Below are 16611 nucleotides of genomic sequence, written 5' to 3'. Positions count from 1 at the left end.
TTATTTTCCGGTTAAAAAATAATGGTCAAAGTTAATTTTTGTAAACAGCATAAGTTGGATTGTAATATTTTCAAAAGATGAAGGAAAAACATTGTACTAAAAATAAATGTGATCCCAAACACTCCTAAACCTATAGTTTAGACGATCAATTTATTCTTTTACTCATCAATAAATAACCTTCTATTAATTTTTTAAAAAAATTAGAAGTACTTTAATTATAAATAAAGACTATGATCCTTTTTTAATATTTTAATATTTCAAGATCCTTAACTGTTATTAATATTTTTACAAGATCCCTAACTATTATCTTCCCATTTGTCGCCAATGGAATTGTGCCTGTCCAGGTCGGGTTGTCAAACCTCCAATCCAGAGCCATGTTTATTGGCAGGCAAATGAGGCAATTGCCTTTGGTCTTAAAAAAATTTGCTCGTACTCTATGTAATATCGGTCATTATTTTTACTGTCAAGCGGTGCTATTAATTACATCTTTACATTGAGAATTCATTGTCCTGCGTTTCACTATATCTATCATTCTCATTTCCCAATATCAATTAGCCATTCAGAGAGGGGACATTAACATATTGCCACAATATATAAAATGGACAGGGACCACTTTATTAGCATCTAACAATTCTCATTTCTCCCTCCCTTTCAATCAAATTGCTGCTATGGTCATGTTTCTTTTTTTCTTTTTTTTGGAAAGCAAATATTACTATGTTGCTTAAACTTCGTGTATTGTCCCTCATTTGCCAAGTAATTTCTGCTTATTGGAATTTTTTGCTTGCTATCTAATTGAAGTTACAACAAAAAAACATTAATAATAGATTTAAGGTTTTCAGGTGTATTTGTTATATTTTTACTGTTTATATTACTTTTTATCTGAAATTATGATTTTTTTTTAATTTTTCATAGCAATTAGAATGGTAAAAATGTAAAATAAAAAATTTGAATATACTAGGCCTCTTAAAATAATTTCATCCCAGGCCCTCAAACTTCTTCACACAACTTTGCTCCAATCCTCATTGCTTTGAGGTTTTCTTTAGGTTATGCCCTCATATTTTATTGTTGAGTTAATGAGTAAATAAAACTTTGAACTCTTACTCAAAAATTACCGTAGACCCTAAATGCAAAATAAATCCTAAAATTTTAAATTTGTAGCAAAATAAAACTTGATCATTAATTTTTTTAATATCATTATTGTCCACACAAGTATTGTAACAATTAAAATTAAATTCGTAGGAAAATAAACATGAATAGTACCTATGGACAATAATAATGTTAAAAAGTTAACAATCAGGGTTTATTTTACTATTAATTTAAAAATTTAAGATTTATTTTATATATTTTAAAATTTAAGATCTAAAGTAATTTTCGAGGAATAATTCAAAACCCTATTTACTTATTAACCTTTTATTGTTTAGCTATTCTTTTATTCATGTTCTTATTGTACTTGTATCTTAGTTCTTGCGCTGCGACTTTGGATCAATGAATTTCTCTTTTCTTGGGGGGGCAAAAAAAAAAAAAAGGATTACCCCTAGCGAGGGAGAGAGAAGAATAATAATCACCTAAAATCTTGTATTAAGAGTCAACGATGCTTCATATTTAAATAATTCAAGAAGAATTTCATGTGGGACACGTTCAAGCCTGAAACCCCAAGTCCCCAATCAGATTTAAACATTATAATATTCTCAAACTTTCTATCTAAGAAAGCTAATTCAGAATAGAACATGTGCACCCTATTATTAATTTTTTTTTTTATCAAGCATATGAGGTAATAAACAAATAGAATTTACAAATGTAATTGAACTAATGAGACATGATACAATGATGTTAAATATCCATATATTTTATACTCCCCATAGCTTTTAAAAGTTTCATATTCATTGAATCCAAACAGTTCATAAGTAAATTTTTAGGTTACTAAAAACTAAAACATCAATGCACATATCTCTAAAAATAGAATACTTTGAAACTATATTATTAATAAAATATGAATAGTAAACTTAGAGTTTCGTGCGAACACACGAACCCCACTCTAGTTTTTTACACATAATATCATTTATAGACAAAATTGGTCTTCATCTAGGAATGTGCATGCTCTATGAATTATATTCCGTAGAATGAAGTGAACACTCATGAAGTTACTATTGGCAAATGACTCACATTAATAATAAGCATGAAGCTCGTGCTTCCAGATAAGCATCAAATTCAATTTCCACCAATGACATAAACGTCATTAGAAAGAAACAGAAAATATATTGCCTGAGCCCTGATGACAAGGTCCAAGAAAAACTGTAATATAAAGTCCTGTTAAATCTAAGCACAACACAAGTAGCCAATTGAAGCAGCTAGCTGGGTCACACGTCACAGATATATCATAACCATTATTCATCTTACTCTTACGCAAAAGAAGGTGAGGGACTAAACTCTTCTGCAATTTATAGTGACCCAACAAGATTTGAGGCTATATATATATATATATATATATAAGTTTTTCATGTTATCAGTATCTTAACCCATGGAGTAAGAAGGGGTAGGTAAATTGATTACAGTTGTTTTGACTTTGGTCATCATGTTTATGCTGTTTGTAATCCCTTGGGATCCAATTCCACTGTCCTTGATACCCTGTAATATACATGTAAAGCATCTGTCACGTTTAACAGCACAATGATAGCGTTGATTACATGTAAAACAGAATAGCTATTGCCATTTTTTCCCACATTGGTTGTCCAAAATCAGTTGTCTCTATATGGTTTAAATGCACCGTTTAGAGATACAAATAGATGCATTGATCTGCTTGCCTACCAAACATCCTGTGACAATTTAGATATTATGAATTTTAACCATCTACAACCATAGTATTGAAATCTTATGGGTTCGGGCATGACTTAATTGTTTTTTTTTTCCATGATTTTTTGGTGGCCTTGCACCAAAAAAAAAAAAATGTTCCGTTTAGTTTGTCTCCATATGTGCAAGAAAAGATGTACTTAGAATGCTTTATTTGATTTGTGCTGTGATATTTTACTTCGAAATTTTAATGGAAAAATAAAGTGAATTGTTCTTAAAATGAACAATCTCACGGTTAAGCAGACCATTTCAATTTTCACTTGTTATCTAATTTTCTAATTCCAGTGACTCAAACTACTAAGATACATGTGAGATGTGATAGTATTTTTCTTTGTTTCAACAGTTCCTTGGCTGCTTATGTGAACAAATCTCAGTGGATTGAATCACATGCTCCAAACCATAGGAAAGCAAACTGATATGTAATTTATCCAATAAATGGTGAAATAACAAATGGGTTTACCTGGAAGGGAAAATGATCTGGTCCACGAGCTGGGGCAGAGTTTATCTGAACTGTTCCTGTCTCCATTGCATCACTGATCAAAATTGCTTTGTTCACATCCTTTGTGAACACACAACCCTGCACAAGTTTAACGTTTTGATACAAATTACGTTCATCCACAAAATGACAGAAGTATATTATAAGCCATTGGACTGTTTGAAGAGTTACTGATAAAATGCTCAAGCAAACTATACCTGAAGTCCAAAATTGCTAGCATTACAATGGTGGATTCCTTCTTCAACACAATTGATCCTAATAACTGGCAAAACTGGTCCAAATGGCTCCTCCCATGCTATTCTCATATCCTGCCTCACATTATCCAGCAACAAGGGCCAAATTAGGTTCCCTTCTCTTCTGTATTCCTGGCAAAATGTTGCTCCTTTCTGCTTAGCATCCATAACCAGACCCTCAATGAAATTGGCTGACGATTCCGACACAACAGGAGTGATGTCACAGTCATCCTCAGGCGGCCCAACAGTCAGTTTTGCCACCTTAGCCTTCACTTTCTCAACCAAAGCATCGGCAATGGATTCCATCACCAGGACAACCTTAACAGCAGTGCACCTCTGACCACTTTTACGAATGAAAGGAATGAAACATTTTAGTGGCCATTACAGAAAATGAAATATCTCTAGAATACTTTGTTTTCAGAAATTGTGTATAGATTAGAACTAGCATGTTATCGCAAGGAAAACATATGCTTCTGGAATGGAAGATGCACCTTGTTCTTGTTATCCATCAACCTAACAACATTATGTTTATCTCATGTTATGCAACGCAGTGAAATTTGTAGCAATGCATTATAATTTGTACCAAGCCAGTCCTTGTATGGTTTTTCACGTGAGGGTGGAAAAGTACACTGCATGAAGGGGTGTCCTAGATATTAAGAACTATCCCATTTGTTTAAATGCTGCTTAAGATGTGCCATTTACCTGTAAGAAAAGCCTCCTTTTATAATATTTGCAGCCACCAAATCCAGGTCAGCATCTTCAAGCACAATACAAGCATCTTTTCCTCCCAACTCCATTTGCAGAGGAATCATGCCTGCTTTCTTTGAAATTGAAATCCCAGTATCTCCTCCAGTGAAGCTGACAAACATAAGAATTAAAAGTCAGCATTAGCAAAATTAATTCGCAAGAAATGAATGATTGAGGTATCATAATGGTGGCCAATAAAGGGGAATAAGCGGTCACCTTATACAGTTGACTCCTGGATGCATAGTGAGGAAGTCACCAATCTCGGATCCTTTGCCAGTAACACAACTAATTAGGCCTTTGGGAAAACCAGCCAAGTGAAAACAATGCACCATATGTAGCGCAGAAACAGCTCCCTAAATAGGGGGAAAAAATAAGTTGATAATTAGATATTGAGTTTCAGAAGAAATCAGCAGAAAAGAGGGGATGAAAATGCTTCAATGGAATTTGAGCAGAAGCTTTTCTAACTTATTCAGTAGGAACCATTTGTATTCATACAGTGGTGACGATTCTGATATGAAATTACGAACACTTTTGATAAGCTTGTCTATTATGCTTTGGTAAACAAATAGTCCAAGCTGTGCCTCCAACCGCTTTGCACACTGTATGTGAGTGTGGATAACTGGATATTCATTTGTTGTGGCTTTAAGGAGTTTCATAGTGAAGAATCTGAGTTATATATACCTGAGTTGGAGGCTTGAGCACAATGGAGTTTCCAGCAATCAGCGCAGGAGCAATTTTTGACACAGCAAGATTGACAGGGTAGTTAAATGGTGGAATGGCTAAAACCACTCCCAATGGAATCTGAAAATCAAATTGAGCTTTCTTAGATCACATGATACATTGAAAAAAGAGGGAAGATAGCGAATGGTAACCATATGTAGCATTTTATCTTCTTTTCCTGAAGACAAAGAGAAGTAATGAAATGTGGTGCGGAGGCTAAAAGCATTAAATGTATTCTAGGAGTTTGATAACGTGGCTGATTGTGAAGTCATACACTATGATGTCATGTCAAATTCATGATGGTTTCAGCATTTTTAGATGTTGAATGTTTTGGCTATTAGAGGTCAGCTTTACAAAGAATCACCCTTTACGGTTCACTAGCTTTGTGCCTTTGTCCAACAAGGACAGCTTCATGAAATCCAAATAACATTCTATCCTCACCAAAATTTTACAAAATTAGATGCAACGAGCTCCTTTTTTTTTTTTGGGCTCAAGAACTTTGTGACAAGAAAAATCCTGATTTAGCAGATTATACGTCAAATGACCAAAACATGAACAAACATCACAGATTTGGGTGTTTGGCATTTTAAAAGCAAAGCTCCTTTGGCTTTACAGTTCACCATTCACTTATTTTTAGACAATTTCATTAAATGGTTTGATCAAACTTGATCTTCCATTCATGCTGGAAGAGGATTTATAGCGACGTAGCACCACATTATAAGCCTGTGCCAAAAGGTTTTCAAGGCATTATACATGTACAACAAAGAATGAGTGTTAAAACTTTACCTTTGATGTTAGACAATATTTTGTCCTTTCATTTCCAGGAAAACTATCTGACACCAAGAACTTTCCCTCTCCCAGAATCCTCACACCTTCTTCAGCACAGTAAGAAACCAGATCTCCTGATCTTACCACCTTCATGGAAAAATTATATATTAGTTATCTTGATGTTTAAATTCTATTCCTAAACAATAACACACACTTTTAACCCAAACTGATTCCACAATGTGTACCTCAGTAACAGCATCTTTGGCCGGCTTTGCTATTTCTTTCACCAGGCACTCAGCAATTGAAGCCTTGTGCTCCTTGAGGATAGCAGCTGCCTTGTGAAGAAGTTCAGCTCGCTTCCACAGTGGAGTCTTTGCCCATGACTTTTGTGCAGATTTTGCCGAGTCCATGACTTTATTAACCTCTTCTTGTGTGCATGCTACATCCATATCATAAAAAATGGGTTATCACCAAGATCATAGTAAAACTATTGAAGGATCTTATAAACAACTTCAGCTTTTAAATTTTGGTAGCTCTTCGCAATCACATGATATTAGAAACGCTATAACCAAGAGTGATCACGTCAGATTTTTGTTTCCTCTCATCTATTAATCAAAATAGAGTTCCAGTACAAGATTCCGCTAGCAAAAAGGACTTTCATCTATAACTAGATATTAGAAACTTTCATGATATTAGAACTCTATAACTAAGAGTGACACGTCAGATATTTGTTGCCTCTCATCTCTTTAATCAAAATAGAGTTCCAGCACAAGATTCCGCTACCATAAAGGACTTTCTGTACCGAAAATGAGAAAAATTGTAGCAACTGCATTTACGAATTCAGTTAACAGATTACAAGGCACCACTGCTGCTGTTAGTTAATACATAATTAAAAGCTTCTACTTTCAATTAAGATTGGTTACAGGAAACTAGAAGTGAGATTTTCATAATTACGACAATAGTATTTGCATGCTGGTATCTTTCAGATCAAAGTGTCATTTCATCGAACTGTTTGGAAACAGAAATTGGAGGACCTGCGGCTGCAAGCATGCAAGCTTTCAAGCATATAGTGGCACTAATCTACTTGCGCAAGTACTCAAACATGCACTGATATTCCAAGATTAAGAAATATTTATAAAAATAAATTGAACTTGAGACTTGAAATGCAAGACAGAGCATGACATTAAGGAAGCGAAGAAGCTAACATCAAATTACGTACCCTGAACTTTGTACTGAGTCTTTCTGGTGGTGGGATTGATGATGGAAACGCTCTTGGAAGAAGAGGATTTCTTCCATTCACCATCAGAGTAGTACTTGTACACATCTCCATCAAAGATCTCAGCAAACACTCCAGTTCCAGCCATATTCGAGAGAAAACAAAGGAACTCTCGTTTGCACCGAAGGATCGACGTTAACGGCGAAGATGGAGTTCCGGAGAACTGTGGTTTGGTGAGTGAGTGAGTGAGGAAGGAGAGAAGCAATGGGGGGTATTTATAAGGAGTGAAGATGAGCCACGCACTGATGAGAAGGTGAATTATATGAATTTGAGTAGGTGGTTCAAATCTTGCCACCTGTGTTGTGTTCCATGGAACTCCTCTATACAACTGCGCCTGCTGTGGCTTTCCTTCCCAAAATTTTGTTGCCCCACGATTTTTTTTTTTTTTAATTTCTCACATGCATCCTCCGATGGGAGACAATATGTTTTAGGCAAAATTGGACATGAAATGTTGGCACTTCTTCTGACAAAGATTCCATTTTTGGTTTGACGTATTATAAAGAATTAATCCATTCTATTAGTCTCTATTTCCATTAGTGTTACCGCAAAATGTTAATTTGCCTCACTGATAGCAAACATAGATCAATAAAAAAATTGCTAAAATAACTATTAAAAATGTAGAAGTGAATATTAAAAATATGAAAGATGAGTATAGAAAAAAATTAATGGAGAATTATGTTAAAGTCTCACTCAAGAGAATTAATTATTATAAAGTTCATTAACAACTGAAATAAAAAAAATAACAACACATTGTGTTGTATGACCTTAGTTCAGTTGTTAATAAACCTTGAAGTTATTAATTATCTTGTATAAGACCTATATGTAATTCTCCCAAAAATCAATCCCCATAAAAAATCATGATCTTTTTCTACAATTTTATAATTTTAAGATTCTTAATTGTAATTAATATTTTTAGAAGGTTGTTAAAATACCATTTTCCCTTGTTGTTGTTAAGATCAGTTTTGATTATACCTTTTTTTTTAATAACTCATAGGTATCCTCCTACTAGAGCAATCATGTATATTAGAGATATAGTTAGGTATTAAATGTCCACACATCTTTCAGTAAAAATTCAAATCTTAATTTAGTATGTCATGAGGATTTGTTCCTTATGCTAAACTCAACTCCTTTTTATTCAATTGTAGCTTTTAAATTCTCACTATCATCAGGATTTAAACCATGTACTAAAATTTTTACAATTTACTTGACTCTAATTATGCGGCTTTCAAGCCACACATCGTGCCTCATACCAAATTGATATTTAATATAGACATTTAATATGTAAAATAAATTAAGGGTTAAAGGAAACTTTGATCTCTAAACAACAGGTTCAGGAGCAAGTAAGATCTTAAACTTATTTTTTGTGTAATATTTTATTTTAATTTTTAAAAATAATACAATGTAGCTCTTATTATTAATAAAAATTAACTTTGACTATTAGCAACAAATGACTAAAAAATTATAAAAAATTAAATAACTGAAAAATTATAAACAAAGACTCAAAAAATTACAAAAAAAAAGGGTCAAGAAAATTTTCATGGCCTTTTGCTGTTATTTTCTTATTAACTAATTAATGGTTAAAGGTAACATTGTTAACAGTAGAGATGCCATTGTGAAATTGTTTTAAAAAGTTGAGGTGGGAAATTGCCAAAAAAAAAATTTAAGGTTCCTAATGCTCTTTGACCTATAATTAAGGGGTCAAATTATTATTTAATCAATTAATTATTATAAAATAGTATTCTTTTACATTTTTTAAAAACAAAATGCAAATTAGACTTGTTAGTTTTCAACATTTCAAAGGAATAAGGACTAAGGACATTAGGGCTATTATTTATTATAGGGTTAAAACTCACTTTTGCCCCTGAAATATTAGTCAAGAGATATTGATATCTTAAACTCAATTTTTAATCATTTCTTCCCCAAACATTTAAAAATTGAATCAATTGTGCCCCAGCCTTTTTCTTTGACCTTTAAGTCATTTTATTTTACTCTATACATCCACATGACATTCACATTGGCATAAATAATGGAGTTAAAAATCATTTTTATTCTTAAAATATTATTCAAATGACATTTGGTGTTTTAAATTTGATTTTTATTTCCCCTTAAATGTTTAAAATTTTTTTACCATTATTGTTAACTTTAACTGCCAAGTCACTTTATTTGACCAAAAACAACGACATGGTGCTTGTTGGCAATAGGGGAATGCCAAAAAAGTGAACAATCTTCTCAAGCAACGTAATAGGACCAGTGCTCATCATCTACGGCAACAGAATCGATAAAAACACCACGTGCTTGTTTGAATTTCATTTGAGTATAATAGATTATAAAAATAATTAATTAAATTTTAATTATAATTAATTATATTATAATAAAATTTATTTGAATATTATTTTTTTAAAATTAATTTTAAAAGAATTAAAAATATTTAGATAATTTAATAAAAATCAATTTCAATTATATAAATTATTATAAAGGACATTGTTTTTTAAAATTAAATTATTAATATATTTGTATCTAATATTATTAAATTTTTTAAATTTTATTTAAGAAGCAAAATATATTATTCAAATTACATATCTGATTAATTATAAAAATTTAAATTATATTAATATTAACAATTTAATTTACATAAATAAGTAACTCAATATATTTTATTTTAAATAAATCTAATAAAAGAGAAAGATTTAATTCTTAAATATCAAACATCAATTTTACAATAATTAATAAAGATGATAATATACGAATTGTTCTCTAATGGTATTATGGATATAAGCCATATCTGACGAAAATGTTAAGTATTGTCTTAAAATTTTGACAACATAGAAAATGTAGCAATGTTACAAGTGATGCAAAATCTCTCTTTGGACCTTTGTAACAATCTTTGTCATGACTTTAAATTTTAAATTAATTTTTCTCTACTAATTAATATTTTATTTGAATTAATTTTATAGTAAGTGCTGGGTGAAGGGTGATAGTTGACAGGAACTTATACTAACAACTTTTTTAAGGATATAAAGTTTGAATTTTATTAAAAAAAAGAGAAGAGAAGAGAGTTTGATTTTAATTTTATTAAATTATGTGCTTTCTTTATAATTTTTTTTTTGAATTTTTCTTTGTAATGTTTTCCAACACTTTTTTGCAAGCCCTTCTGCAAAACCTTGAATTCTCAGTTTTCAGAAAAAATTAATTTTTGACCCAAAAATATTAACTAAAAAAATTGACGTTTGGATAATTTTGACAAAAATTTATTTTTTTTTTAAATAATCAATTAAAAACGCTATCCAAACATATGCGATCATTAGAAGTGCAACAGTAAAAGAGAAAATTACATATAAATCTCACAAAATAGACTTATTTATAAATAAATTTTATAAAATTTAAAAATTACAATTAAATTCTTTAGAACTTGAGTGTAATTTAAAATTGAGATAAAAAATAATAATATTTCTATTAAATATATATACATTATATCAGTGAAATAATTTATAACTATTTTATCATTAGTTTATAATTATAATTTTAACTTTTTATAACTGTAACTTTACATATTCAATAATTACATTAATCATTTTAATTATTAAATATGTAAAGTTACAATAATAAAAAGTTAAAATTATAGTTGTAAATTATTAATAACGTAGTTATAAATAATTAATGTTAAACTTTATTAGTAACATATGATTATTTAACTATTGAATATGTGAAATTATAGTTGTAAAAAGTTAAAATTATAATTGTAAATTATTAATGAAGTAGTTGTGAATTATTTGATTGATGTAATGTATGTTTAATAAAGATATTATTATCTTCATAATTTAATTTTAAATTACACTTAAGTTTTAAGAGACCTGATTATAATTTTTAAATTTTATGAGACTTATTTATAAATAAATTTGTTCTATAAGATATATACATAATTTGCCCATTGTAAAAGCTACTATTATTGTTGCAAGTAGCGGTCAAAGCACAAGAATCAATGGTCATGGTATGTCCAGTGGACTAGAAATTAGGAATGGATGTGAATGCCGAAGTTTAAAACAAAACAAAAAAAAAATAGAGAGGGTACTTTAGTGAACTTTCTTGTGAGTTGTTTTAGTTACTCTATTTTCTTTGTAATTTAAAAAAAATTGGCATCGGATGTTTTTATTGGATTTTTTGCTCCGATTTCCTTACTCACCATGTCATGCAAACCATCAACAATAGCACGTGGTTGTCACGTAAAGTACCATGCGAACGATTTTGATCAAATAAAAACTTAATGATTAAAGTTAACTATAAAGGTAAAATTGGCTCATTTTAAACGTTTATGGAAAACATAATAAAAAATCGAGCTCAAGATATTAGATATCCCTCAGCTAATACTTTGAAAATAAAAGTGACATTGAACCTATTATTTATGATAACATGGAGTGCCATGACGACATATTTCGTCGAATAAAATGACTTAACTATTAAAGTTAATAATAGGACAAAATTGATCTATTTTTAGGCATTAAGGGAGAAATAACGAGAAATCGAGTTCGAAACATTTGGTGTTCCTCATATGATAATTCAAGGATGAAAGTGACATTTAACATGTTATTATATATAATATTTTTTTATCATGTAAGCTGAATAAGACCCATCTGAATAAAATAATTTTTCAATTTATTAAAAAAACATGAATAATTTTCCAAAATAAAATAATATTTTTAAATAAAAATTGGCCTTAATATGTTAGTTTAAAATTAATGTAATATCATCATGTTATGCATTAAATAATTAAATAATAAGCATAAAGACGTCATACACAGTAACAAAGAAAGATTATGAATCTCTAACACCAATCAAGTGATTAATTTTCTTATCAAAATCCTCTAAAGTTGAATGTTAGGTTTTGTGAATTTGAAATAATATTAATAGTTGATTAAATCAAATGACATACTTTCTTCGTTAAAAAATATAAAGTATTTTTAATCAAATTTTATTTTTTAATAAAGTGATTGCTTATCTTTAAATTAATCTTATCTTTTCATATTCGCTCTTATTTAATAAGTTGTTTTACCTTAAAAAATATAAAGTGATCTATTCAATAGGGATACTTTTAAAAAAATAAATTAAAAAATATAAACTAAAATTTTTTTACATTATTGAATATCTAACCCTTCCAAAATACCTTACATTTTTTAATGGAAGGAGTATGATAAAATTGTCATGTACTTTTTATCATTTTTCTTCTTAAAAAATAATATTGAACATGTTAATATGGTGTTTTATTATACATATACTTTTTACATCTTATCTAAATTAATAAAATATTTTATATCTAATAATTTTCAGCTTAAATATTTTTTATTTAATTTAGAGGGTGAAAAATATTAAGAATAAGATGTGCAAAATTACAAAATTTATATATCTTACTTGAATATTTTTTTTAAAGGGTTACAAATGCTCTGCACAGTGTAAAATAATATTCTCTCTGTTAAAAAATATAAGACATTTTTTGAGTGGTTAAATGTTCAAAAATGTATAGCATTTTTAATCTTTCACTATGTAATCATTGCTTTTTTTTTTTTTAAATTTTTATGTTAAATAAATCACTTTATATTTATTTTAAATTGATCATCCTATTAAATAGGGATAAATATAACAAAATATGATTAATTTCAAAATAAGTAACTACTTTATTGGGGTGAGATTCAATTAAAAAATGTCTTACATTTTTTAATGGAGGGGGTATCTTTTTTTGGATAATAGAGATAATATCTTTTTTATTTGTTACCAATCAATATTGCATTGAAACCACTCAATGCCTTAAGTGGAATATCATTTCCTTTTAACAGGTGACTTAATCATGAAAATTTGTTTAATAAACAGTTAATAGTATATTAAAAAAAAAACTTTTAGAGTCCAGAGGATTTTCATCCAATTTTTTTGGCCAAGTTCCTGGGAGACTTACATTACTTCTTGTGAAATTAAATAAAGATACACTTAAGAGTTATGCAAATTTTTTCAACCACATAATAAAATATTGTGATCAAATAAGTTAATAATATAATTTAATTTTTAAAAAACGAAAAGAGTTAGAAGTAATATTAATATTTAAAATTTTTTTATTTAATAACTTAAATTATTTTATTTAAAATCAATTGTTCCAAATGAGAAATCCTTTTTGAATTTAAATGTTGAGTTTAAAGTGATTTATTATCTTTTTGTGAGATGAAGATATTCTCAATTTTCTCCTTTTCTTAAAGCAAAATTATATCAACATCAATGTATATAATAACTTTCATAGGAAATCACATGATTTGTTAGTTATTCGAACCCTTATTGTGTGTAATTGTTATTACCAACAATGGTCTCATGAATACTTAAGAGATACTTTTAATATATTTATTTAATGTAACTGCATATTTTAAAACTCAAACTTGATATCTCAAAATAAATTGATTAAACTTTTTCAACTAGTTGAACCAAACACCGGTAGTTTGTAAGAATATTTTATGATTGAATCATCAATATCACTGTTTTGAAAACCGGACCGGACCAGCCGGTCGGACCGTCGACCGGTCTGGTTTTCGGTTTGGTTCAAAGGAAAAAATCATTTTCAGAGTTGAGTCGGGTTGAGCCGTTTCAAACCGGCAGTCGGATCGGGAACCGGATCCGGTTTTCAAAAACCGGATTGTTCAAAAAAAAACTTTTTTTTTTATTTTTTATCAAATTTTTTTAAAAAAGTGACTAATTTTTTTAATCATTTGATATTATAGTGTATCATATAGCTTGTTAAGTCGTGATAAACTTAAAATATTTAAGTTTTTTAAGTTAAATAGCAATTTCATATGTATTTCTTATATTTAAATTATTATATACATATATAATTTTTTTCATTTAATTATTACGTCACCGGTTGGACCATTGGTCCAACCGGTTGAACCATGCGAACCGTGAACCGCTGACTTTTCCGGTTCAATGTCCGGTCCGGTTCTAAAAACACTGATCAATATATATATGTGTACATATAAAAGAAAATTCAAACAAAATTATTTATTATTTGTAGACTTATAGTCATACATTGCATGGAATATGAAGCTTATGTCCAGTCCAGGTTATAAATTAGAATATAAATGTAGCAAAGTTGTACTATTATCGACCGCTAATATCCAACATTTAAATTCAAGTGGATGAAATGCAAGGTCACTACATTAATAATTTATTGTCACATTCCCACATGCATGAAAAATGAGGTATGTTCACAAGGCTCATACAAATGTGACTTTCCCATGCCTTCATTTTCATGTATGCATGATTAATCAACAATCACTATATATAATTAATCAATAATACAATCCTGTCAAATTAAAGAGACTTGAGTGACGTTTGTCACGATAAATTCAAAAACTAGTTGGGGAATTGCCGGGGGTAAATACTTTCTTTTAATACAAGGTCACAAAAAAATCCACATAAAAGATAACAAATCAGGTCATGTCAAAATATATAAAAAGGAAAAATTCATGCACCTATTGGATAGAATATAAAAAATATTACCATCTAAATTATCATTTAAATCTTGATGTACAGGATAATTAGTGCATTTATTTATTATTTATTTCTCAAAACACGTTACCAAAATTGATCCACTCTTTCTAACAAATTCTTTGATTTTCTTGATATTTTAAGGATAAAGTAACAAATTTGACCATAAACTATTTTTCCAAGAGCATCTGGTAGCCTAAACTATCAAGTGGTGCAAAATAAATCCTTAACTTTAAAAAATGGAGCATTCAGTGGCCCACCGTTAACTTCACCTAATGGATGTTATGTGAGGATCACAATAACATATAGCACTCCACTGGCCCTATATGTCAACATATGAAAATGTGTAAATTTAGCCATGAATTATTTTTCGAGGGGCATTGGGTAGCCTCTCCGATAAAAAGCAGACCATCTAACATCTTCCCATTAATTTTGACCAAACACAGTTTATTTTTACGCTTATGAAACCCCACAATGAGTCAATCTTTCCAATTTTTTTACATTCGTTCTCAGTCTCAACTCGAGAAGAAAAAGTTCAAAAGTTTTTATCTGAAAACATTCACAAGAATGATACTAATGAAGTAGAAATTTGATTTTACTATGCATGGGATAAGTTTGATTCTAGCTTAATTTAACTATGACAAGGATGGTCACTAGCCCCTCAAAATAAAATTAGAATTAACCTTAATATGGTAAGGGCCAACTTAAGTTATCTCCTAATGGAAATGTTTACTAGTTCAATTATAGATGTTGCTTGAGTGAAATAAGTTAAATTTTCAAATGCTTAGGGTTCAATTTGATCACTAAGACTAATGAACTAAGCAAAACAAGCAAAGGGCAGGACTACAGTGTTTGAGAATCAAGTAACTAAGAATATGCTCTTACTAGTCAAAAGCGCAACTAAGTTCAACTAAACCTAGTTGGCTTCAACTAATGACCTAAATTTAGTCCTAAATTAAGTAACTAAAGTCATCGCCATCACCTAAATGAAGAATCTTAGTGTGTTTTTATCTTACCAAAGCATGGCTCTCTTTCTCTAAAATCACTCAAACACTATGTAACACAAGAGTAAGGCTAAAAATAAATCTATAAGATTATGCAAGACTAATTCCAAGCAAATTCACATTAATAAATCACAAGACTATGCAATTCATCAATATGGAATCATTGAAAAGAGAGTTAAAACTATAGGCAAGATTCAAACCAAGTCATCTTCCATTACAACAAAATCTACTCAAATTAAAGTTCAAGCCAATCACAATGTAACCTAAATCTAGAATTACAAAGTGAAGTAAAATAGAATAGCTAGGTCAAAGTAATTCTTAGCCAAAGCTGTAGGTCTAAAATGGTGGCTCATCCTCCTTTATTCTCCCTCTAGAAACCAAAATGAGCCTAGCTTTCAAGCTGTATGAAAGTCTCCTTCAAGTTCTTGAGTTGACCGAATTCTTGCATGCTTCCACCTTGAGTTTGAGGCTTTGGATGGATAATCAAGTGGTGTAGATGAGAAGAGGATGATGAGAGGAGAAGAATAGTGGTGGTTTGCTAAGGATCCAATGGTTGGATGTGCAGATGGAGTGGGAGAATTCTAGAGAGGAGGAGAAAATGAAGAATCCTAAGAAGTTGAGAGAGAAAATAAAAGATAAAATGAAGAAGAAGAAACGTGAATGAGTTGAATACAAAATTATAGTACAAGAGACGTGCAGATTGGTTTTCCATCAAATTTGACTCCTAAAATAATTCAAAATGAAATTCAAAATCATAAAAGTGCTTCACACTTAACAAGCATACCCTTAGGTGGCACTTTCTCATTTATTGGGTGATAATTCCTATGTTAATATGAATAATCACATACTTTTGCATTTAAAAAATTTGATCTACCTTATCCATTAAGCCTTTCCTCATGCCACATATGGTCCATAGTGTCCTCTTACATCTCCTTGACTAATTGATGCAAGTCTAAGTGCACATGTATCATCTATGTCACATATTGAACAAAATTAAATCAAATA

General features: G+C 29.9%; 1 protein-coding gene across 1 annotated transcript; it reads right to left on the bottom strand.

The window, feature by feature from the left end:
• Nucleotides 1-2141: 2141 nt before the first annotated feature.
• On the bottom strand, nucleotides 2142-7293 carry LOC129308005 (NADP-dependent glyceraldehyde-3-phosphate dehydrogenase). The gene is made up of 9 exons (XM_054948959.1): nucleotides 7031-7293; nucleotides 6057-6250; nucleotides 5830-5958; nucleotides 5005-5124; nucleotides 4540-4676; nucleotides 4279-4434; nucleotides 3541-3919; nucleotides 3308-3424; nucleotides 2142-2625 (listed from the first exon to the last, which is right to left on the bottom strand). The coding sequence occupies exons 1-9, from the start codon at nucleotides 7173-7175 to the stop codon at nucleotides 2512-2514; spliced, it is 1491 nt and encodes a 496-aa protein (XP_054804934.1). The 5' UTR covers nucleotides 7176-7293; the 3' UTR covers nucleotides 2142-2511.
• Between the last annotated feature and the right edge of the window lie 9318 nt (nucleotides 7294-16611).

The sequence above is a fragment of the Prosopis cineraria genome, unplaced genomic scaffold (assembly GCF_029017545.1).
Source record: "Prosopis cineraria cultivar Desert tree isolate PC_DT_omini unplaced genomic scaffold, ASM2901754v1 PC4, whole genome shotgun sequence".
NCBI classification, from domain to species: domain Eukaryota; kingdom Viridiplantae; phylum Streptophyta; class Magnoliopsida; order Fabales; family Fabaceae; genus Prosopis; species Prosopis cineraria.
Note: the sequence above shows the minus strand (reverse complement) of the source record. Positions and strands in the feature narration are given on the sequence as shown.

Coding starts and splice junctions, on each gene's coding strand:
- LOC129308005 (XM_054948959.1), bottom strand. CDS start 7,175: ATGGCTGGAACTGGAGTGTTTGCTGAGATCTTTGATGGAGATGTGTAC. Junction 4,435..4,539: donor CCAGGAGTCAACTGTATAAG/GTGACCGCTTAT, acceptor TATGTTTGTCAG/CTTCACTGGAGGAGATACTG. Junction 3,425..3,540: donor CTAGCAATTTTGGACTTCAG/GTATAGTTTGCT, acceptor AAACTTGTGCAG/GGTTGTGTGTTCACAAAGGA.